Source organism: Lepus europaeus, chromosome 14, assembly GCF_033115175.1.
Source record: "Lepus europaeus isolate LE1 chromosome 14, mLepTim1.pri, whole genome shotgun sequence".
Classification (NCBI taxonomy): Eukaryota; Metazoa; Chordata; class Mammalia; order Lagomorpha; family Leporidae; genus Lepus; species Lepus europaeus.
The window spans coordinates 46,546,341-46,564,663 of record NC_084840.1 but is presented as its reverse complement, the minus strand read 5'-3'; the positions used below and the strand labels follow the sequence as shown (position 1 = coordinate 46,564,663).

At 38.0% G+C, this 18,323-nt stretch overlaps 1 protein-coding gene across 4 annotated transcripts in view; it reads left to right on the top strand.

The window, feature by feature from the left end:
* Nucleotides 1-18,323, top strand: part of NEBL (nebulette) — a 401,382-nt gene that overhangs the window by 273,640 nt on the left and 109,419 nt on the right. For 2 of the 4 annotated variants that reach the window (XM_062210544.1, XM_062210543.1), the window contains exons 1-2: nucleotides 15,811-15,891; nucleotides 15,979-16,050. The exons of the other annotated variants lie outside the window; for them this stretch is intronic. In XM_062210544.1, coding sequence (XP_062066528.1) covers nucleotides 15,811-15,891; nucleotides 15,979-16,050 — 153 coding nt within the window. Of the gene's footprint in view, nucleotides 1-15,810; nucleotides 15,892-15,978; nucleotides 16,051-18,323 lie in introns of those variants that run through there. 4 annotated transcript variants of the gene reach the window in all.

Here is an 18,323-nt window from a genome sequence, read left to right as displayed (position 1 = left end):
TGGTTAGGTTTATAATATAAATAATTGACCCTTTCATAGAAATTCTTATCTCCTAATGAGCAATTAGATCGGATCAGTGCAGCTTGCCGGCTGCAACACGCTGGCCATAGTGGCCACTTGGAGGGTGAACCAACAGAAAAAGGAAGACCTTTCTCTCTGTCTCTCTCACTGTCTAACTCTGCCTGTCAAAAAAAAAAAAAAAACAAAAAAACAAAAAAACAAACAAATAAAAAAAAAAACCTCTCCTAAGATTTGTTATTAAAATGTAAAACTTCTCTAATTTTTTAAAAAAATTCACACTTATGAATACTATGTCTAAAGTAGAATGATGCAATATATTTACCATGATTAATTTAATGTCTGATTTTTCTTTAACTCTGTTTGTACAAGAGAAAATGATGTAAATACTATAAGAAATTAAGAAAGGAAATGGCACATACAGTGTCCTTAAGTCTTAAAATAAGGAACCAAAGTTTAACCTTGATCTAAAAGCACCGGTAGTGATATCTCTCTTCCTCTCCTCTCTTCTCCTCTCCACTCCTCCTCCCCCTCCCCCTCCACTCCTCCTCCCCCTCCCCCTCCCTCTCCTCCTCTCCCTCCCACTCCCCCTCCTGATTTACTTATTTATTTAAAAGGCAGAATTACAGACAGGCAGAGAGAGAGAGAGAGAGAGAGAGGTTGGTCTTCCATCTGGCTGGTTCACTTCCCAGATGGCTGCAGTGGCCAGAGCTGTGCTGATCTGAAGCCAGGAGCCAAGAGTCAGGAGCCAGGAGCTTCTTCTGGGTCTCCCATGAGGGTACAGGGGCCCAAAGACCTGGGTTATTTTCCAGTGCTTTCCCAGGCCATAGCAGAGAGCTGTATCAAAAGTGGAGCAGCCGAGTCTCAATTCGGCACCCATATGGTATGGTGGCACTGCAGACTGCGGTCTTACCCACTATGCCATAGTGCTGGCCCTTCCTTTTTTTTTTTAATATTCATTTATGAGTTACGGAGCGAGGGAGACACAGAGAGAGAGGTCTTCTATCTGCTGGTTTATTCCCCAATTGGCTGCAACAGCCGGGGCTGGGCTTATCTGAAGCCAGGAGCGTCTTCTGGGTCTCCCATACAGGTACAGGAGCTCAAGCACTTGGGCCATCTTCCACTGCTTTCTCTGGCCATAGCAGGGAGCTGGATCCGAAGTGAAGCAGCCAGGACTCGAACCGGCATGCATATGGGATGCTGGTACCAGCCGGTGGATGTTTTACCTACTATGCCACAGCACCAGCCCTGAATGATATTTCTGTAGCAAAAAATGCTTCATTGAATTATGCGAATATTCATTTAATATCCAAGTTTAGTTAAAATTATGAATAAAGGTATCCTTTCTACTTCACTGGATATCAGCAAAAATGCCTCCTTTTCAACAAATCATTGTTAAACATTTTGATGTAAAAAACCCTCATATTAGGATTATGCTTTTAAAGGTACTCTTTTTTGGATAGTTCATTACAGAAAACTATAAAGACATTTCTCTGTGCTTTTAAAATGATTAGCTTTACAAGGAATAGGTAGAAGGTAGTCATTTTTAAAGTATTCTTAAATGACTTTTTCACTTTCAGTTCTAAGTGTATATGAATTAACTGTTATACAGATCTGTATACAGACTGTATACAGACCTTACACAGATTTTGGTGCTCTAATATTTTGGGATAAATTTCTCATATTTTGCAAAGCAGTGAGAATTCCTGAGTTTTTCTGTAAACTGTATTTGTTTCATTGTTTAAATTAGTGCATATGAGAATACTTCCAAAAGTTCATGGGAAAATTTAATTTAATTAAGAGATGTTTATTTTGTTGCAAAATTTTTTTTGAAAGCTATATATAGTTTTTTCCCCCCAAAATGCATTTTCTATGATCTTTTGGAGCCACCTCAAATGCCTGGATTTAAATTTTTTTTGCACCCAAATAAACTTACCTTTTAATTCTGACTTCTATTAACTTTTTGAAGTGTCCCCATAGGTGAAAGTTACTACTATAGTACCATCCTCAGTGAGCATTTATTATATTCTAATTTTTTTTTACATACTGGATGCCATGTAAAGCAAACTAACAGATCTTTTTGGGTGTCAAGCAGCCCGGTAGCTGTTTGTTTCAGCTCTGTGAGTGCAGTATCATGCATGTATCTGAACAGTCGCCAAGAGCACGACAGACATAAAGTTTATCATCTCAGTGTATGGTGATCAGCAGAAAGAGTGCTGCAAAGTAAGGTTGCAGTATTTCTGTTTAAAATTATTTCATCAACAAACAGATAGGGAATCCAATAGCATTGACACATAATTGTATATCTTGAAATGCCTGATTTAAGATTTAGAAGCTTAGTCTTGCAAGTTGATTGGCATTTCTTGGTCCATTGAACATTAGACCGGCTTTTGTTGAAGACATAGCTTGCAGTGCTGTGTGGCACAGGCCCATATGAGCTTACTAGAGCAGATTGTGCAAAGTTGCAGAGTGAGGCTTTTTTTTTTTTTATTTAAAGAACTTTTTAATTAAAAGAATTTTAAACCCTGGGACAGATGATGGTTAACCATTTAGCAGCTCACTATAGCTTATAAATACCATTAATGAATGAAAAGCAGGAAAGTTTCTTGAATTAGATAGAAAGTGATAGTATCACACCAGAAAGAAAGAAAAGTTGTTTAATGTTCTGTTGGTCTGTGGTCTGGTAGGTTTGGCACAAATGGAATCTCTTACTATGAAAACTTGGGCAAGCCATCACTGTAAGTCCCAGGGGCTTCCTCTGTGAAATGGATGTTAAGGGGATTAAAGGGGGTTTTGTATGTGTGTTGATCACCCTTTTGTGTCTTCCCCTGGTACCTGCTGGAGGGCAGCAGAAGCATCCTGTAAGAGTTCGTGACTGCCTCTCTCCATGCTACTTAGTTCATATTTTTCCAAAATTGTCAGCAGAACGTGCACGAGGGATGACATAAATAAAACTGCAGACCTTCAGATTGTGTGGCAGTCGTCGTAGATTCAGAGCACTTCACTGCATTTGGCTGTTACTCAAGATTCCAGTAACCGAGAAGTATTTGTTGGCTGACTCCGTCCAGGAGAGAAGCTGCTATGGAGCAGAAACAAGAAATCCTGTTGTTGTCTCATTGCATGAGATCTTTTCCATTGAGTGTTGGAGAATGTAAGATTGCTTTAAAATAGGAAACTCATGTCATTGAAGTGCGTTCATTCTTTATATGATGCGTTAGTTTTTATTATTTGAATCTGATACCTCACAGTGCCATGGCTCTCCATTATGGTTTTAAAAGGATTTACCTAGCCAAACTGAAGAATAATTGCTAGTATATTTTAAATTCTGAAATATGTGTTAAAAACTTGAATTTCAAAGGAGGTTACTTCACTATTTGTACTTTTTGCTATATAGATAGAGAATTAAAGAGTGAATATTTATCCTGAAAACTGTTGGAACTCTGTCATTCTCATTAATGAAACAAGATAGCATTTTGAAAATACACCTTTGTTAAACTTAATTAAAACATAATTTAAAGAGTTCATTATTTATAATGAAAATTTAAATTTTTAATAAGGTGCATTCTTACATAGAAGACTGATTTCGTTAGGTCTGGAAAATTAAAATAGATTGCAAATTTTATTGCTTCCTTATTAGGATTCGGAAATCATCATCTTTAAGGAGTTTAATTTTCAAAGTATTTTCCATATTTAAGATCTATACAATTAAATTGAAAACTAGTTAATACTTTCTGGTCCATAATTACTCAAAGGCTGTCCTGTCCACTTTGTTTGCCACTGTCCACACTGGACCACTGAGTACTTACAATGTGGCTACTCTGAATAGAAATGTGCTTGAAATTATAGAATTAAAATATACTGGCTCTCAAACACTTAGTCTGAAAAAGTCCCATCAAATACCTCAGTTCATAGTGTGGTATGAAGTAGATGCTCATTTGAGGAATGAATGTATGATTGAAATAGAGGAGAGGGATAGGGATTTTTGTCAGTTTTGCTCATTGGTCGTCTGAAGAGACTGAAATAGTTCCCAGCTCATAGAGTGCGCACGAGAAATATTTGATAAAAAGTGAATATCGATAGAAACACACACACGCATATCCATGCTCAGAAACAAAGCCCTTAGAGAGAAGTGGTCACCAGCGTTATCTCAGACGAGATCTCAGTCCTCACGCTAGCAATTAGTTTAAAGCATCTCCGACTTTATAGTGTTCAGTGACGTATTTACTTCATTATGATTTTATTTTGCTACTGTTCTTTAAGTTACACATGAAAGACCTCTATGGAAATAATTGGAATAAGACTCAGAAATTAGCATTTCAAAAGTACTGAACTTGTGTGACCATCGATTCTATTTTCCTGGCTTAATGTTTAATGAAATCATGACTTCAGGATGGAAGAAATCTTCAGTGAATGTAGATGTTAGTAGTGTAATGGTTAAGGTTCGAGTAGAGACACTGACATCATTTACTTAGTAGGGTAGAAGAAAGAGGTGCATTTCAATAATAAAATTGTAATAGTGGGGCAAGCGTGTAGTAGTTAGGATGCCATTGAGGCACCTGTGTTCTCTATCTAGCTTGCCTAGAACACGTCCCAGCCACTCAGTTTCCCATCCAGCTTCCTGCTAATGTGCACCCTGGCAAATAGCAGGTCTCTGCCTAGGTCTCTGCCTAGGTCTCTGCCACCCTTGTGGGAGAGAGAGGGAAGCAATTCAAGGCTCCTTCCTGGCTTCTGCTTGTCTCAGCCCTGGTTGTGGTAAACATTTGGAAAGTTGACCAGTGGATGAAAGATCTGTTTCTCTGTCTCTGTCTCTTCTTTACCTACCTACCTACCTACCTACCTACCTACCTACCTACCTACCTACCTCCTTTCCTTCAAGATTGATTGATTTATTTGAAAGCCCAAGTGAGAGAGAGAGAGAGAGCGAGAGAAATCTTCCATCTTCTGGTTCACTCCACAAATGGCCACAGATGGCCAGGGCTGGACCAGGCTAAATCCAGGAGCCCAGAGCTTCCTCTGGGTCTCCCACATAGACGGCAGAGGCCCAAGCACTGGGCCATCTTCAGCTGCCTTTCCAGGTGCATCAGCAGGGATGCTGGATCAGAAATGGAGCAACCAGGACTTGCACTGGTGCTCATATTGGGATACTGGTGTTGCCGCTGGCAGCTTTACCTGTGGTACCACAACACTGGCCCCTCCACTTTTCAAATAAAGTGAGTATAAATAAAAATTTTTAAAAATAAAATTGAAATTGTGAAAATGTGAAGGTATGAAGTTTATATTCCAAACACATTTATTGTAAATTTCATTTATTTCTGGGCAAACATAATACAAATGATTTCCTTTGCATATTTTTTTCACTAGACTAATAAACCTGGAAATACATTTTTCACTAAGAATTTTCATGAACTCCAGATATACGAGGAGTATGTCAGTTGGCAAATGATAGCACAAAGGGGTAAAAACCAAGTTCAAGGCATATAGAGGGAATAGGGAAGCTGTTAGGTTGCTGCTTCAAATTGGTTGACCAGGTCTTCAGGGTTCAGACCAGCTTAAGCTTTTTGTGTTAGGTTAAGTGATTTCCATACATTCACATTAAGCTCTCCCCTGGGGTCTCTGACTGCTTCCTGATCCTCAGTTCTTGTTTCTCCTATTTTCTGTTCCACTGACACTGAACTTATGGTCCCTCCCATTCTTGTCTCTAGGTCATGGCAAATGGTCTTTGGATGCCTTCCTTATAACCCACCAATTTGCCTAAGACCAGCTTACATACCCTTTTCTAGGGGAGATCTACCCATTCCTTGGCTTCTGTTAATCTTGCTATGAGCTCATATAGCGCTCCTAATTTCCTTTTAGAAGCATTATTACATTTTCTCCACAGAGTGCCAAATTGTCTAATTTTACATGTGTTGATGGAAGTTATTGTTCTCAGTATGCTGTACAATCCCCGAAAGCCTCTTTATTTCCTTGACTATGAGGTTGTCATTATTCTTGCCATATTTTAATGTATAATTTTTTTTCCTCCTGGAAATATGACAAAAACAGCTTTTCTCCATAAATTACTAAGAAATTATTTACTTTACTGTGTTTTCATGGAATTCATAAATCATGTAAACAGGACATGTTATGAATTAATTGGTATATCATCTATATCTCGGAATGGGTTAAAGAATTGCCAACAGTGATCAAGCCTGCTCTCTTTCTGGCTCGGGGTACAGTGTTGACAGCCAAACGAAGAGCTGCTTCAATACATCCACTCTCATAGTCAAGTTTTTCCAGATGTGGGGAGTAATTAGCTCTTTGCATTTATTGAAGCCTTTATGCTTTTCAGGCGGAAGCTGGCAGCTGTAATGAATGAACTCTGCTTGAGTGTGTCCGTGTGTGTGTGATGTGTGAATGTGTGTATATGCAGGCACACATATGGCATTTGCCAATAGTCAAATAAGACCAGACCTGAAAACAAAACAAAACAAAAAGCTGATTTCAATAAACACTAACAATTTTTACAGCTATATTTCACAATTGAGAGAAGAGAGCTTTCTCCAACAATGAGGATAATTAAATAATCATTTGCATTTGTTAAAGGATGCTTTTAAATAGCAAAATCATTACTCTCATAAAACATAAACACATTTCAGAGATTTTTAATTTATTAATAAATGAGGGCATCTGTAAGATGGTGCAGTTGGTTCAAAGGTGAATTTCAAGAGCCACACATAAATGAGTAATAAGGAAAGCTGAAATTAATTTACAAATAGATACAGAAAGGACCTGTCTGCAGGCAGTGATCAATTGCTTTCCCCAGGACACAATTAATTTGCATTTCTATGGATAAGAATTATATTGTTATCTATTTTCAACAATTTATGGAATTGTAAAGGAGTTTAAAGATAATGAAAGACTGGTATATCCCCAAAGGGGACATTAGATAAGAAGCCAGTAATTTGAATGTGGGTGCCAGTGTCGAAGTCTTCAGTTATGCCTGACACAGCTCTCTGACAACTCCAGGAAAGGGATGCTTTTTCAGGAGTCTGGGCGTGCCTGACCCTGTGGATCGGATTGAAAGCCACATGCAGACCACTCAAGCCTTGGGCTTCTCCAGGCAGTGAGGATTGCAGGAGTGATTATGGAATTAGCTTCATTCTTAATGAAAATCCAGCTAATGGCTCAAGTGAGTTGCAGATTAAACCACAGTCTTGCAGTTCAGTGAATGCTTTTGTTCATGTAGACATTGAATAAGATTACTTTCGCCTCTCTCTAGAAGTAGACCACATAGTCTTAATTTTTGGCATCCCAACAACATTCAACCTGGAAATTCTGGTCCCCCAAATTATTTGCAGTTGCTTGTTCTTTTCTTCCCTCCAATATCATCTAGTTATATAGTTCTCATTTGTGAGTAGGTTCTATATTTGTGAAAATCAGAATACAACTGTAGGAAAACACTAGAGATTTTGTTTTAATAGCATTGTTGATGTATTCTTTTTATTTCTAATTAATGAGCAGTAATGCAGTAATAGCCATTACAAAAGAGAAGATATGTTAATGAGTATAAATTATAAACATAGATTGGGCTAAAATATTAAGCGGAACTCTTCTCTTTTATAAAGATGACAAATTGCCCTGGAGTGCTTACCTTTCTTGTTGGGAGAAATTATTCCTCCTTCCTCATCCATTAGTAAAGTTCTCTTTGGGGCAGATGCCAAATGGTGAGTAAATATGCCCCGCTGAGGTGAAGTAACCAGGGATTCAAGTGAGAAGCAAGAGCCCCCTGGGGGAAAGTCCTCAAAAAACAACGAAAAATAAAAGTCCACACACAAAAAGGAGTGTGAAAAATCTGTCAAAAGAAAACAATCAGGAAACTAATTCCTCTCTCACCTGATTGTTTAGGATGAATGTTTTATAAGAAATGTTGAATTACTATTTTAAATTTTTAAAAATCAGTTTATTGCTGTAAGTTTTTTTTAACTCAGTACTGAATCTTGATCTAGTTCAAGTGTTTATTTTGCATTTTCATTTGCAAGTCAGGTGTCACAATGTTGGAGAAAAACACATTTCCTTTCTTTTTTAAAAAAGATGTATTTATTTATTTGAAAGTCAGAGTGACTGAAAGTGGAGAGATACAGAGAGAGCTTTACATCTGCTGGTTTCATCCCCAAGTGACTGCAACAGTCAGGGCCGAGCCAGGCCAAAGCCAGGAACCAAGAGCTTCATCTGGGTCTACTATGTGGGTGGCAGGACCATCTTCTACTGCCTTTCCCAGGCCATTAACAGGGAGCTGGATGGGAAGTGGAGCATTTGGGACACAGAGCAGCATCCATATGGGATGCAAGCATCACAGGCAGCTGCTTTACCTGTTGTGCTATAAACATTCATCAAAAACTTGTAGACAGTTGTTGCACATGACCTTAAGAACTCTGAAGACAGTCAAGCACTATGTGATTGAGATGATGGCATAGATGTGTGTCCTTGGAGTTATGTCTCTGGAGACTTAAACCTAACTACCTGATAGCAGCCATGGGAACAGATTCACTAATACCAAAGTATAATGAGGTCTGATGATTTTTCTTCTTCTTATTGTTTACATGACAGAAGAGAGATAACCCCCATTGCTGGTTCACTCTCCATATGCCTACATTGACCCAGGACCAAAGCTTGCATCTGGGAACTCATCTAGGAATCTCCTGCTGGCAGAGACCAATGGTTGATCCATCACCACTGCCTCCCAGGGTCTGCATTGGCAGAAAGCTAGAGTCGGGAGCTGGAGCTAAAAGTTGAACCTAGGTACTCTGATATGGGGTGTGGGCATCCTCAACAGCATCTTAACAATTATGCCAAAGTCCTGCTCCAACATTACCTTAATAGAAAAACCATATAAAGACACTGGAAGAAAAAAAGGCTATAGACCAATATTTTTGATGAACATAGTAGATGCAAAAACCCTCAACAAAATACTAGCAAACCAAATCCAACAGTACATTAAAAACATTATTTGCCACAATCAGTTGGGATTCAGCCCAGGAGTGCAAGGATGGTTCTGTTTACATAAATCAGTAAATGTAATACACTACATCAACAGAATGGAGGACAAAAATCATGCGATAATCTCAATAGATGCAGATGATAAGATTGAACATTGCTTCAAGACCAAAAAATAAAAACAACTTTGAACAAATTAGTTATGGGAGGACTGTAATAAAAGTCATATATAACAAACCAACAACTCTAAAATCATACTGAATGGGGAAAAGCTTAAGGATTTCTCTCTTGAGGTCTGGAAAAAGCAAAGATACAAGCATTCACCATTTTTACTCAACATAGTAGTAGAAGTACTAGCTAGAGCAATTAGGCAAAAAAAGAAAGCACATCCAAATTGGGAAGGAGGGAAATCAAATTGTCACTGTTTGCAGATGATATGAGCTTATAGGTAAAAATCTCAGAGACTCCACTAAAAAGCAATTAGGATTAACTAACAAATTCAGCAAAGTTGCAAGATTTAAAGTCAACGTATAAAAATAGTTGTGCTATTATATACTAATAGTAAATTATATGAAAAAGAAATCAAGAAAGCAGTCAATTTCCAGTGGCTACAAAAACAATAAAGTACCTAGGTATAAATTTAATCAAAGTGAAAGATTTCTACAATGAATATATAAATCATTAATGGAAGAAATTGAAGAGGATTCAAAGAAACAAAAAGACATCCTGTCTTCATGGATTGGAAGAATAAAGATGTTGAAATGTCCATACTACTCTCTCTCTCTCTCTCTCTCTTTGTCACTCTGCCTTCCAAATAAATAAGTTAATAAATCTTTTTTTAAAAATCCATAAAAATAATTAGTAGATTCAGGGAAATTCCTACCAAATACCAATGACATGTTTCACAGAACTAGAAAAAAAACACAACTGAAATTTGTATAAAATCACAGAACATCCCAAATAGCCAAAGTAATCTTGAGGAAAACAAACAAACAAACAAAACCCTCAAAGCCACACGTGTTAGACTACCTGACTTTAAAATATATTATAATGCGGCCGGCGCCGCGGCTCACTAGGCTAATCCTCCGCCTTGCGGCGCCGGCACACCGGGTTCTAGTCCCGGTCGGGGCACCGATCCTGTCCCGGTTGCCCCTCTTCCAGGCCAGCTCTCTGCTGTGGCCAGGGAGTGCAGTGGAGGATGGCCCAAGTGCTTGGGCCCTGCACCCCATGGGAGACCAGGAGAAGCACCTGGCTCCTGGCTTCGGATCAGCGCGGTGCGCAGGCCGCAGCGTGCTACCGCGGCGGCCATTGGAGGGTGAACCAACGGCAAAAGGAAGACCTTTCTCTCTGTCTCTCTCTCACTGTCCACTCTGCCTGTTAAAAAATAAATAAATAAAAAAATAAAAAAAATATATTATAATGCTATAATATATAACATTACCATGAAAACAGATACATAGAAGAATGAAACAGAACAGAGACCTGAGTAGGAAACCTAGGTATCTACATCCAAATGCTCTTTGACAAAGGTGCTAAGAGCATACATTGGAAAATGGTATTCTTTTCAATAAATGAGGCTGGGAAAACTGTATATCCAGATGTAGGAGAAAGAAACTAGGGTTTAAACTGCTGCCTGCAATGTTAGCATCTTGTATGATCTCCAGGTCGAGTCCTGGCTGCTCTGTTTCTGATCTAGCTCCCTGCTAATGCTTCTGGGAAAGCAGCAGAAGCTGGCCCAAGTATGTGGACCCCTACCACCCATGTGGAAGACCACAGTGAAGTTCTAGGCTCTCATCATTAACAAAAATCAATTCAAAATAGATTAAAGACCTAAATGTAGAACCTAAAACTCTGAAATTATGAAAAGGAAAAGTAGGGGAAATGCTTTAGGACTTTGGAATGGACAAGGATTTTTGTTTTGGAGTATACTTGAAAGCACAGGAAACAAAAGCACAAATAGATAAAGACGATTTCATAAAACTAAAGAGTTTGTGCACAGCAAAGGAAATAACCAGGGAAATGAAGAGGCAACCTACAGAATGGGAGAAAATATTTGTTATTTATATATCTGACAAGGGGTAAATAACCAGACTATATGGAGAACACAACAGCAGAAAAAAAAATCAGAATAATGTTTGGTAGATGTAAATAGACATTTCTCAAAGGAAGACATACAAATGGTCAACAGGTACATGAAAATATGCTCAACATTACTCATCAGGCAGCACAACTAGATATCACCTAATTCTGGTTAGATTGGCTGTTATCAAAAAGACAAAGGGCAAAGGAATGCTGGCATATGTTGAGCACAGAGGATACTTGTGCACTTTTCGTGGGAGTGTACATTAGTCTAGCCTTTGTGGAAAACAACATGGAGGTACCCCTAAAAACTAAACATAGAACTACCATCCCACTACAATCCCAGCCAAGGAAGATGAAATCCATCTGTTGAGCAGACATCTGTATTCCCATGGTTATTGCTGCCCTATTTACAATAGCCAAGAAATAGAAACAGCCTAAGTGTCTATCCACTTATCCATGGATATAGAAAATGAGGTACATATGCACAATGGAATAGTACTTAGCCATAAAAAGCTAAAATCTTATCCATTTCAGTGGAATTGGAGGTCATTGTGTTAAGAGAAGCAAGCCAGACACACACGTACACATACATGAAGCAAGTAAGTCATGATTTCACTCTTACACAGAATCTAAGAGAATCTCATGGGGAAGTTTAAAAGTATAATTGTGCTTGCCAGAGACTGGGGAGGGGTAGGGTGAAAGATTATGGTTAGATAGGAGTAAGAAGTTCTTGGATCCTGTTGCACAGTGGGTGACTATAGATAATGATAATGTGCTGCATATTTCTCTAAAAAAGTTAGAAGACAGGATTTTGAATGTTTTTATGATATAAAATTAAATGTTTGAGGAGATACATGTATTTACCCTGTTTAGACAATACACAATGCGTACACGTACATGATAGATGCATAAGTGTATCAGAACACCACTGGGTACACCATAACTATGTACAATTTTATGTATACAATTTTATGTTTTAAAACTTTTTAAAAACAATATTGATGTTCAAGACCCTTTCAATGAGAATACTCTTTCCTACCCAGGGCTTTTTTCGTAAGTACCATAGGGGAGTGAAAGATTCCCTCTACATGCCTTAATTATTTTGTGGACTCTTGGTTTGATCCAGAAGCCCCATTAGTATAAATGCTGATTAATGAGAGGAAAATATGAAAGGTTATTTAAATTACACATGCATAGGGGTCTTCCCAAGAGAGTGAGGTACAAAGAAATGACCAAAGTATGATGATTGTGTGATTTTTTTGGACAAAGAGCAACACATTTGTGGAGGAATGATGGGACACCTGTATCTCTGGAGTAGTGTAGGAAATTCTAGCGACATTGCCTAGAGATGTCTGAGGTGGAGATGTGGAAGCTAGTGGAGCATGAGTGTGACTTCACACAGTTTATTCCAATTCATATGAGTCTCTGGTGATTAAGGCTTAGTGGCTGGCTGCATGTAGAAAAAGCAGACCCGATGGCCCTTTCTGATAAAGCAGTATTCAGCATATTTTGAGATGACAACTCCCTAACTCCTTCACTGTGTGCCATTAGTGGGGTGGTTGAAAAATCCTGTGTAGGTCAGGGAGGCTTTGTAATTTTTAAAGTTATTTTCTTTTGTTAACTTCTGACATTCAGTTTTTCTCTTTCACTATGGGAAATTAGAGGCAAAGGAAGATTGTGTAATGTTCTCTTAAGTGTGTGATGGAGCTCAACCTGGACTTTGAGAGTCTGGTCATTGGTAATGTGGTCCCGAGCTCGGTCTCATTCTGCAATGAGGCATGGGTAGAGTATGAAGTTAAAAATGTAGACAACATAAATGAAGTGCTCAATAAGTGAAGGGGATTAGCAGCTACATAGATATTCCCTTTGGGAGTGCTCCAAGGCAAAAATATGTATTAAAATAGGACATTAAACTTTTTTTTTTTTGTAAAAAAAATTGATAGGGAGTTTTGACATGTGATAGCTATCCATGAAGAACACTTTCTTCTTATTTCCCAAGTCAGGCTGTAGACCTATTGACAAGAGAGCTTTGCTGTGATAAAGTGCAGGGCTTAAAATGTTTTAGAGAAAACTTTACATGAATTTTATAGTACACTTATAGGTGAAAGGAAAAAAGATGTATTCAATCAAAAGTAATGGTGTTTCAGAGCTTGCCAAACAGTCCATTAAAGAGTTCATGCAGCAAGTCCTGAATGATGGGGTTTTTATTCCCTACCTAATTAAGCACAAAGTGTGTTGTAGTCACTGTTACATCTCTGACCCCAAACACCTACCATGACAACACGTATGTTCTGGGTAGATGAGCACAGTGCTCTAGCTAGATTCTGAGCCTAGTACTCCATTGAACAACTTTGCAGTTGAAACAGAATTGATTTCTTTTGGCCTTAATTTTTTCCTCTGTAAAAGAGAGAGGGTTTTAGGTGTCTTGATTTCTTACAGATTGCATTTGCTTTAAAATTCTGATTCTCAAATCACAGTGGAAAATTTTTGTTCACATTGTACATTGTGTTTAGTTTCGCTTTCAAAACTTTGGCACATTAAATCTCAACAGATAATTTTCTCCAGTGCAGTGAAGAGTCAATAAAAGCATGCTACGTGATGGGAAATAAGAAAACAGCTGCCCTTCATGCCTGATGAAGGTGATTTACCATGGGGAATAAATGTGGCCTTGAGTAACACAAGAATTGTCACTTCACTTACAAACCAAGAGGTATGTCTTAGACAGTTTTGGCGAGGTTTTCCCCTATACTTTGTGAGGTTGATAAGAAAAGTTTCTAGAAATTTCTGCTTTCTGTTTACAAAAGTGGTATCACAGGTTTTCTATCAAGTATTAGAATTATCTTGGGCAGAGAACTTGAGGGAAACAATCAGGGTTTGCAATTCTCCCCTTTTATGATAGAAATATAATATATATAAATAATTTCCTTGTACCTGCTGTTGTGGCTGTGCAGAGCTGTTATCTTAAAGTTAAGATTTCCATATTCAACATGCTGGAGCAATTTCTTTTTGTCATTTGCTGGTAAGCAGAATATGTGGTGCTATTCATTTAGCCTGTTATCAAACACTGTTTCACGGCAACACCTGCCACTCTTTCACACCATGTATTTTGTTAGCATAGAGCAAAATATTTCCTAAGTAATAAGCAATATTTTACAGAAATGTGTTAGTTTTCCGTGGCAGTGGCTATCATTGAAAAACAAAGATGGATAGATACATTTGATGTAATAAAATGGATAGAACTCATGTTTTAGAAATATTTGGTTAGGCAAACCAAAATGAGGTTTTTGGTTGAGGGTCTTCTCAGAACTTCTCATGGGTCAGTGTGCCATGTGGTTCTCCGAGTGGCAGAGAGATTAGCGCCAAGGTGTCCCAAATGTGTTTGTTTAAGAAACCTACTCTCCCCACCTTAAGTGTTCCTTGGCACTTTTGCTCCATGGAATTCTGCCTGGGAAATCATTCCTACTTTATGCTTGTGAGGAATGTTTCTCTTGACAGAATTTTCAGTTTAGGGAGGGCCAAATGCATTTCTAAAAATAAATTGAAAACTATAATCTAAGAAGAAAACAGTATTATCTTTGACTGCTTCAGATGATGTATTATTTTGCATGAAGTTGTATATTATATAATAAGTTCCATTATTCACCATAGGGTGTTTTTTATGTCCAACATTGGTATGCTGTGGCTGTGTAGATGTTAATGTATCCTAGGACTTTAGTAACCAAATTAATAAATTTAAGTTGTGTAGAATCTTAGAATTGCCTAACTTGACATTAAAGGATTTTGAGAAATAGATCTTTAATTATATAAATAATGACACATGCCACAATATATATACTGTGATTATTTTTCCAAAGTTTTCCAAGTATGTAGGATGCATTGAAGAATATACAAATAACTAGTAAAATTGTAAAAATTGATAAGATGAGCAGAATTTAAAGAGGATGATGGTTATTTTTTGAGATATGGGTGTTTTTGGATTCTTAAATGATACATCAGCATGTTAATTGCTGCTTCTCATGTTTAATAATGTTTACAATTAGTATAACACTCATCAATATAAGATTAACAGTCATAATTCATTCAGGATAGATTCTTTCAAGTGGTACAAAAGGCTTTTCATAATAAATCACTAGCCTTTAATCAGCTCATATAAAGTGGGTAGTTTTTAAGATGAGAGAAATATGTGTATGTCTTATAAAACATTTAATTTAAGTTAGTGAAATGAGTTTGAATGATCCGGAGTCGCTGTATCCAGTCAGAGTTATGTCTGACATTCCAGTTACAGCTTTATTTAGATGGAGTTGAGGAATCTTTGTGATAACAGGCATTTGACTGTGCTATCTTAAGTGTTACAGCCAAGTAGTTTTCCAAGAATCTTTAAGTCCGTTTCAGACTATCTTATGAATGAGTTGAGTCAGTGAAAGATAAGTAAATTTTCTCTTTAGAATTTCTTAACCAGTTTAAAGAATGTTGACTTTCAAAATTCATAAAATTGAATTCTGCCCAAGAACACGTTGTTTGCACTTGTGGGGCTAGCCCTGCAGACCTCTGGGATGCTGTCCACTCACTCACACACCACTGAGATAAGAAGAGTGAAGTGTGAGCTAAATAGAGAGGGAGCTGGGCAAGGTCATTCCTGCCACAGCGCCTCCTGCACCCAGAGAGCCGGGCACTGCGGGCCCCAACAGACGCTACACGTGTGGATTTTTAAAATATAGGTATTTTGAAAGGGTAAAAATGAAAGTCCCTTTAGTGGAGGATGTAAAAGATGAAACTGAAGAGGAAAAAACAGGGGAAGAAGAAAATGAAGAAGACAAGGTGAGTGAGAAAGCAGCTACCCAAGCCTGATACTTGTTCCTGTAAACTGGTGATGAGAAAAATGTTCTCTTTCCTTTTTTTGAACAGGTGTTCTTTAAGCCTGTTATTGAAGACCTGAGCATGGAATTGGCTAAAAAATGTACCGAACTAATTAGTGATGTAAGTGGCCTAAGTAACTTTTCTTTGACATTACATGTGTGGTATATTACCCACCATACACGATTATAGACAGCGTGTCATTGAGCGGGGGAGACAACCCTGAAACCATCCATTAAAACACAGCGGTTTTCAGATTGTGGAACTAAGTCCAACAATGGTAAGTGCTTTCTCCAAGGTCACCTATCCAGGGAATTTCTGCTGGAACAGGTCTTCTCCTTCTTCATCCAGAATTCTGTCCCTTAGGAATCTTGCTGACAGACTGGCATGGAATCCTAAGGCATTCAGTTGTAGAGCATATTCTGTTTGAGAGCCTAAGGAATCTGAAATTATTATAACGATGGAATTTGTCTTGAGAGGAATTCTGCTAAATGAATAATTTTAACATTTTGGAGGCCTTTTGAGGAATCTGATGAATGCGTTCATTTTGCAAATGAAGAAAATGCATTTGCTTATATGCATGTAGCTTTTGTGTAGCATTTAGGATTTCTGGATTACTGACCTGCAGGTTAAGAACTCTGATACAAATGCTGCTGCTGCTGCTGTTAGTGAAAGGAGCATTTTGGGGGGACTTTTTTCAGTAACTGGGATAGAATTATTTACAGTAAATGTGTAGACTAGGATTCTAGAAGTACAAGGAAAGAAGGTTGCTCCCTAGTGGTGAGGACTGCTTAGGAAGAGCAAAGATGGCTCCTGGAAAGCAAATGTGTCTGTGTCTTCCTTCAGGGAGATGAGTGCATATGGGTTACTTCTGTTGTTAATGGTGATTGGAACATTTCACAATTGCCTGTTTTCATGGGAAACAGTGGTGGGACGTGGGCTAGCGTGCCGGTGTGTTCTCTGAAGTCAGCCTACCTGAGTGGACTCCATGGTAATGTGGGAAGGTTGTATAACCTGACTGAGCCCAGTGCCTCAAGTGTAACATCCTAATTATAAACTTAAATAATGGTAGCACAACTAGATGCTATCTAAAGTATCCAGAACACTGTGATCAACTACTCCATTTGTAACATCTGCATCCATGCAGTCACCATTTATATAGAACTCTGTGCTGCTTTCTGGTTTATCAGAAAGAGCCAATGGATGGTGGTGGGCATCATACCCTCCCCATGTATTTGACAAGTGCTGTGGTTAGCATACGCATTGAGTATTTCTACAAAGTAATGGCGTAAGCTGTTAGTAATAGTCATATGCTACTGCACACGAATGTTCTTTGTATACTACAGTGATGCTAGTGAAATGACAATAACAATACCAGCAACAGCTAAGACTTACCGAGTGCTATAGACCAGGCACTGCAGCTTATGAGGAGGTTCTACTATTTTTCCCGCTTCAGAGATGAAGACATGGAAGCACAGAGAGGTTTAGTAATTTGCTGGACCACACAGCTACGCAGTGTAAAAAGGACTGCAACACAAAAACCCCTCTCTTTTACTCTGCTGTATTACCTCTCATTGTGACTTCCAAGAGAAGTTTATTGTAGCTTTATTTTTGTTGTTATTATTTTAGTAATAGTCTTGCTGCCATGTGCGACCGTAATTCCTACCTTTACACCTAGTACCTTGTGCAGCTTTGCACTGTGTTTTTACTGAGGTGTAATTTTGACTGAGCTAAGTTGTGTTACATAAACCATTAGGATTAATGTGGAAACGCTACTTAGTAGGTGATTCTGTTGGAGTTATTTTGGATAGGGTTGTTTATTACTGACTTTAAAACTGACCTGTGACGAGGCTTGATGGACTTTATCACTTTGCAAAAACAAGAGCTGTGTTATTTCACGCCCATCTAGGTGAAATCAAACACATGGTGTAATTTCTGTTGTGGATCTGTCTTACATGGAAAAATGTCTGTAGTGTTTAAATCTAGAACATGATTGTTGTGGCTTCGTTTCTATCCGTATACTCATTCATGCTTTGTTTCCAATAGAATTCCATACTTGTTTAACTTTTAGGATTTTTATATTTATCTATGAATAGTTTAAAAATTGCTTTTTGTTCTGAAAGAAATGAAAAGAATTTGTGCAGTCATTTGAAAAAGCAAATTTTAATGTAACCTTTCTGGAAGGAATTGACATAATGGACTAAATCAAATTTTTAGTTTTTTAAAAGTTTACCTAAATAATGTTATTACATAACTGGAATGTCCTTTGTCCATGTGACCACTGTTTTTATATGGAGCAGATGAACTTAAATTTGAAGTTCTTACCTCTGTTACCTTGTCTGCATGCCTAGATGGTTATCTAAAATGCATCAATCTCAGAGCCAATTCAGATATAA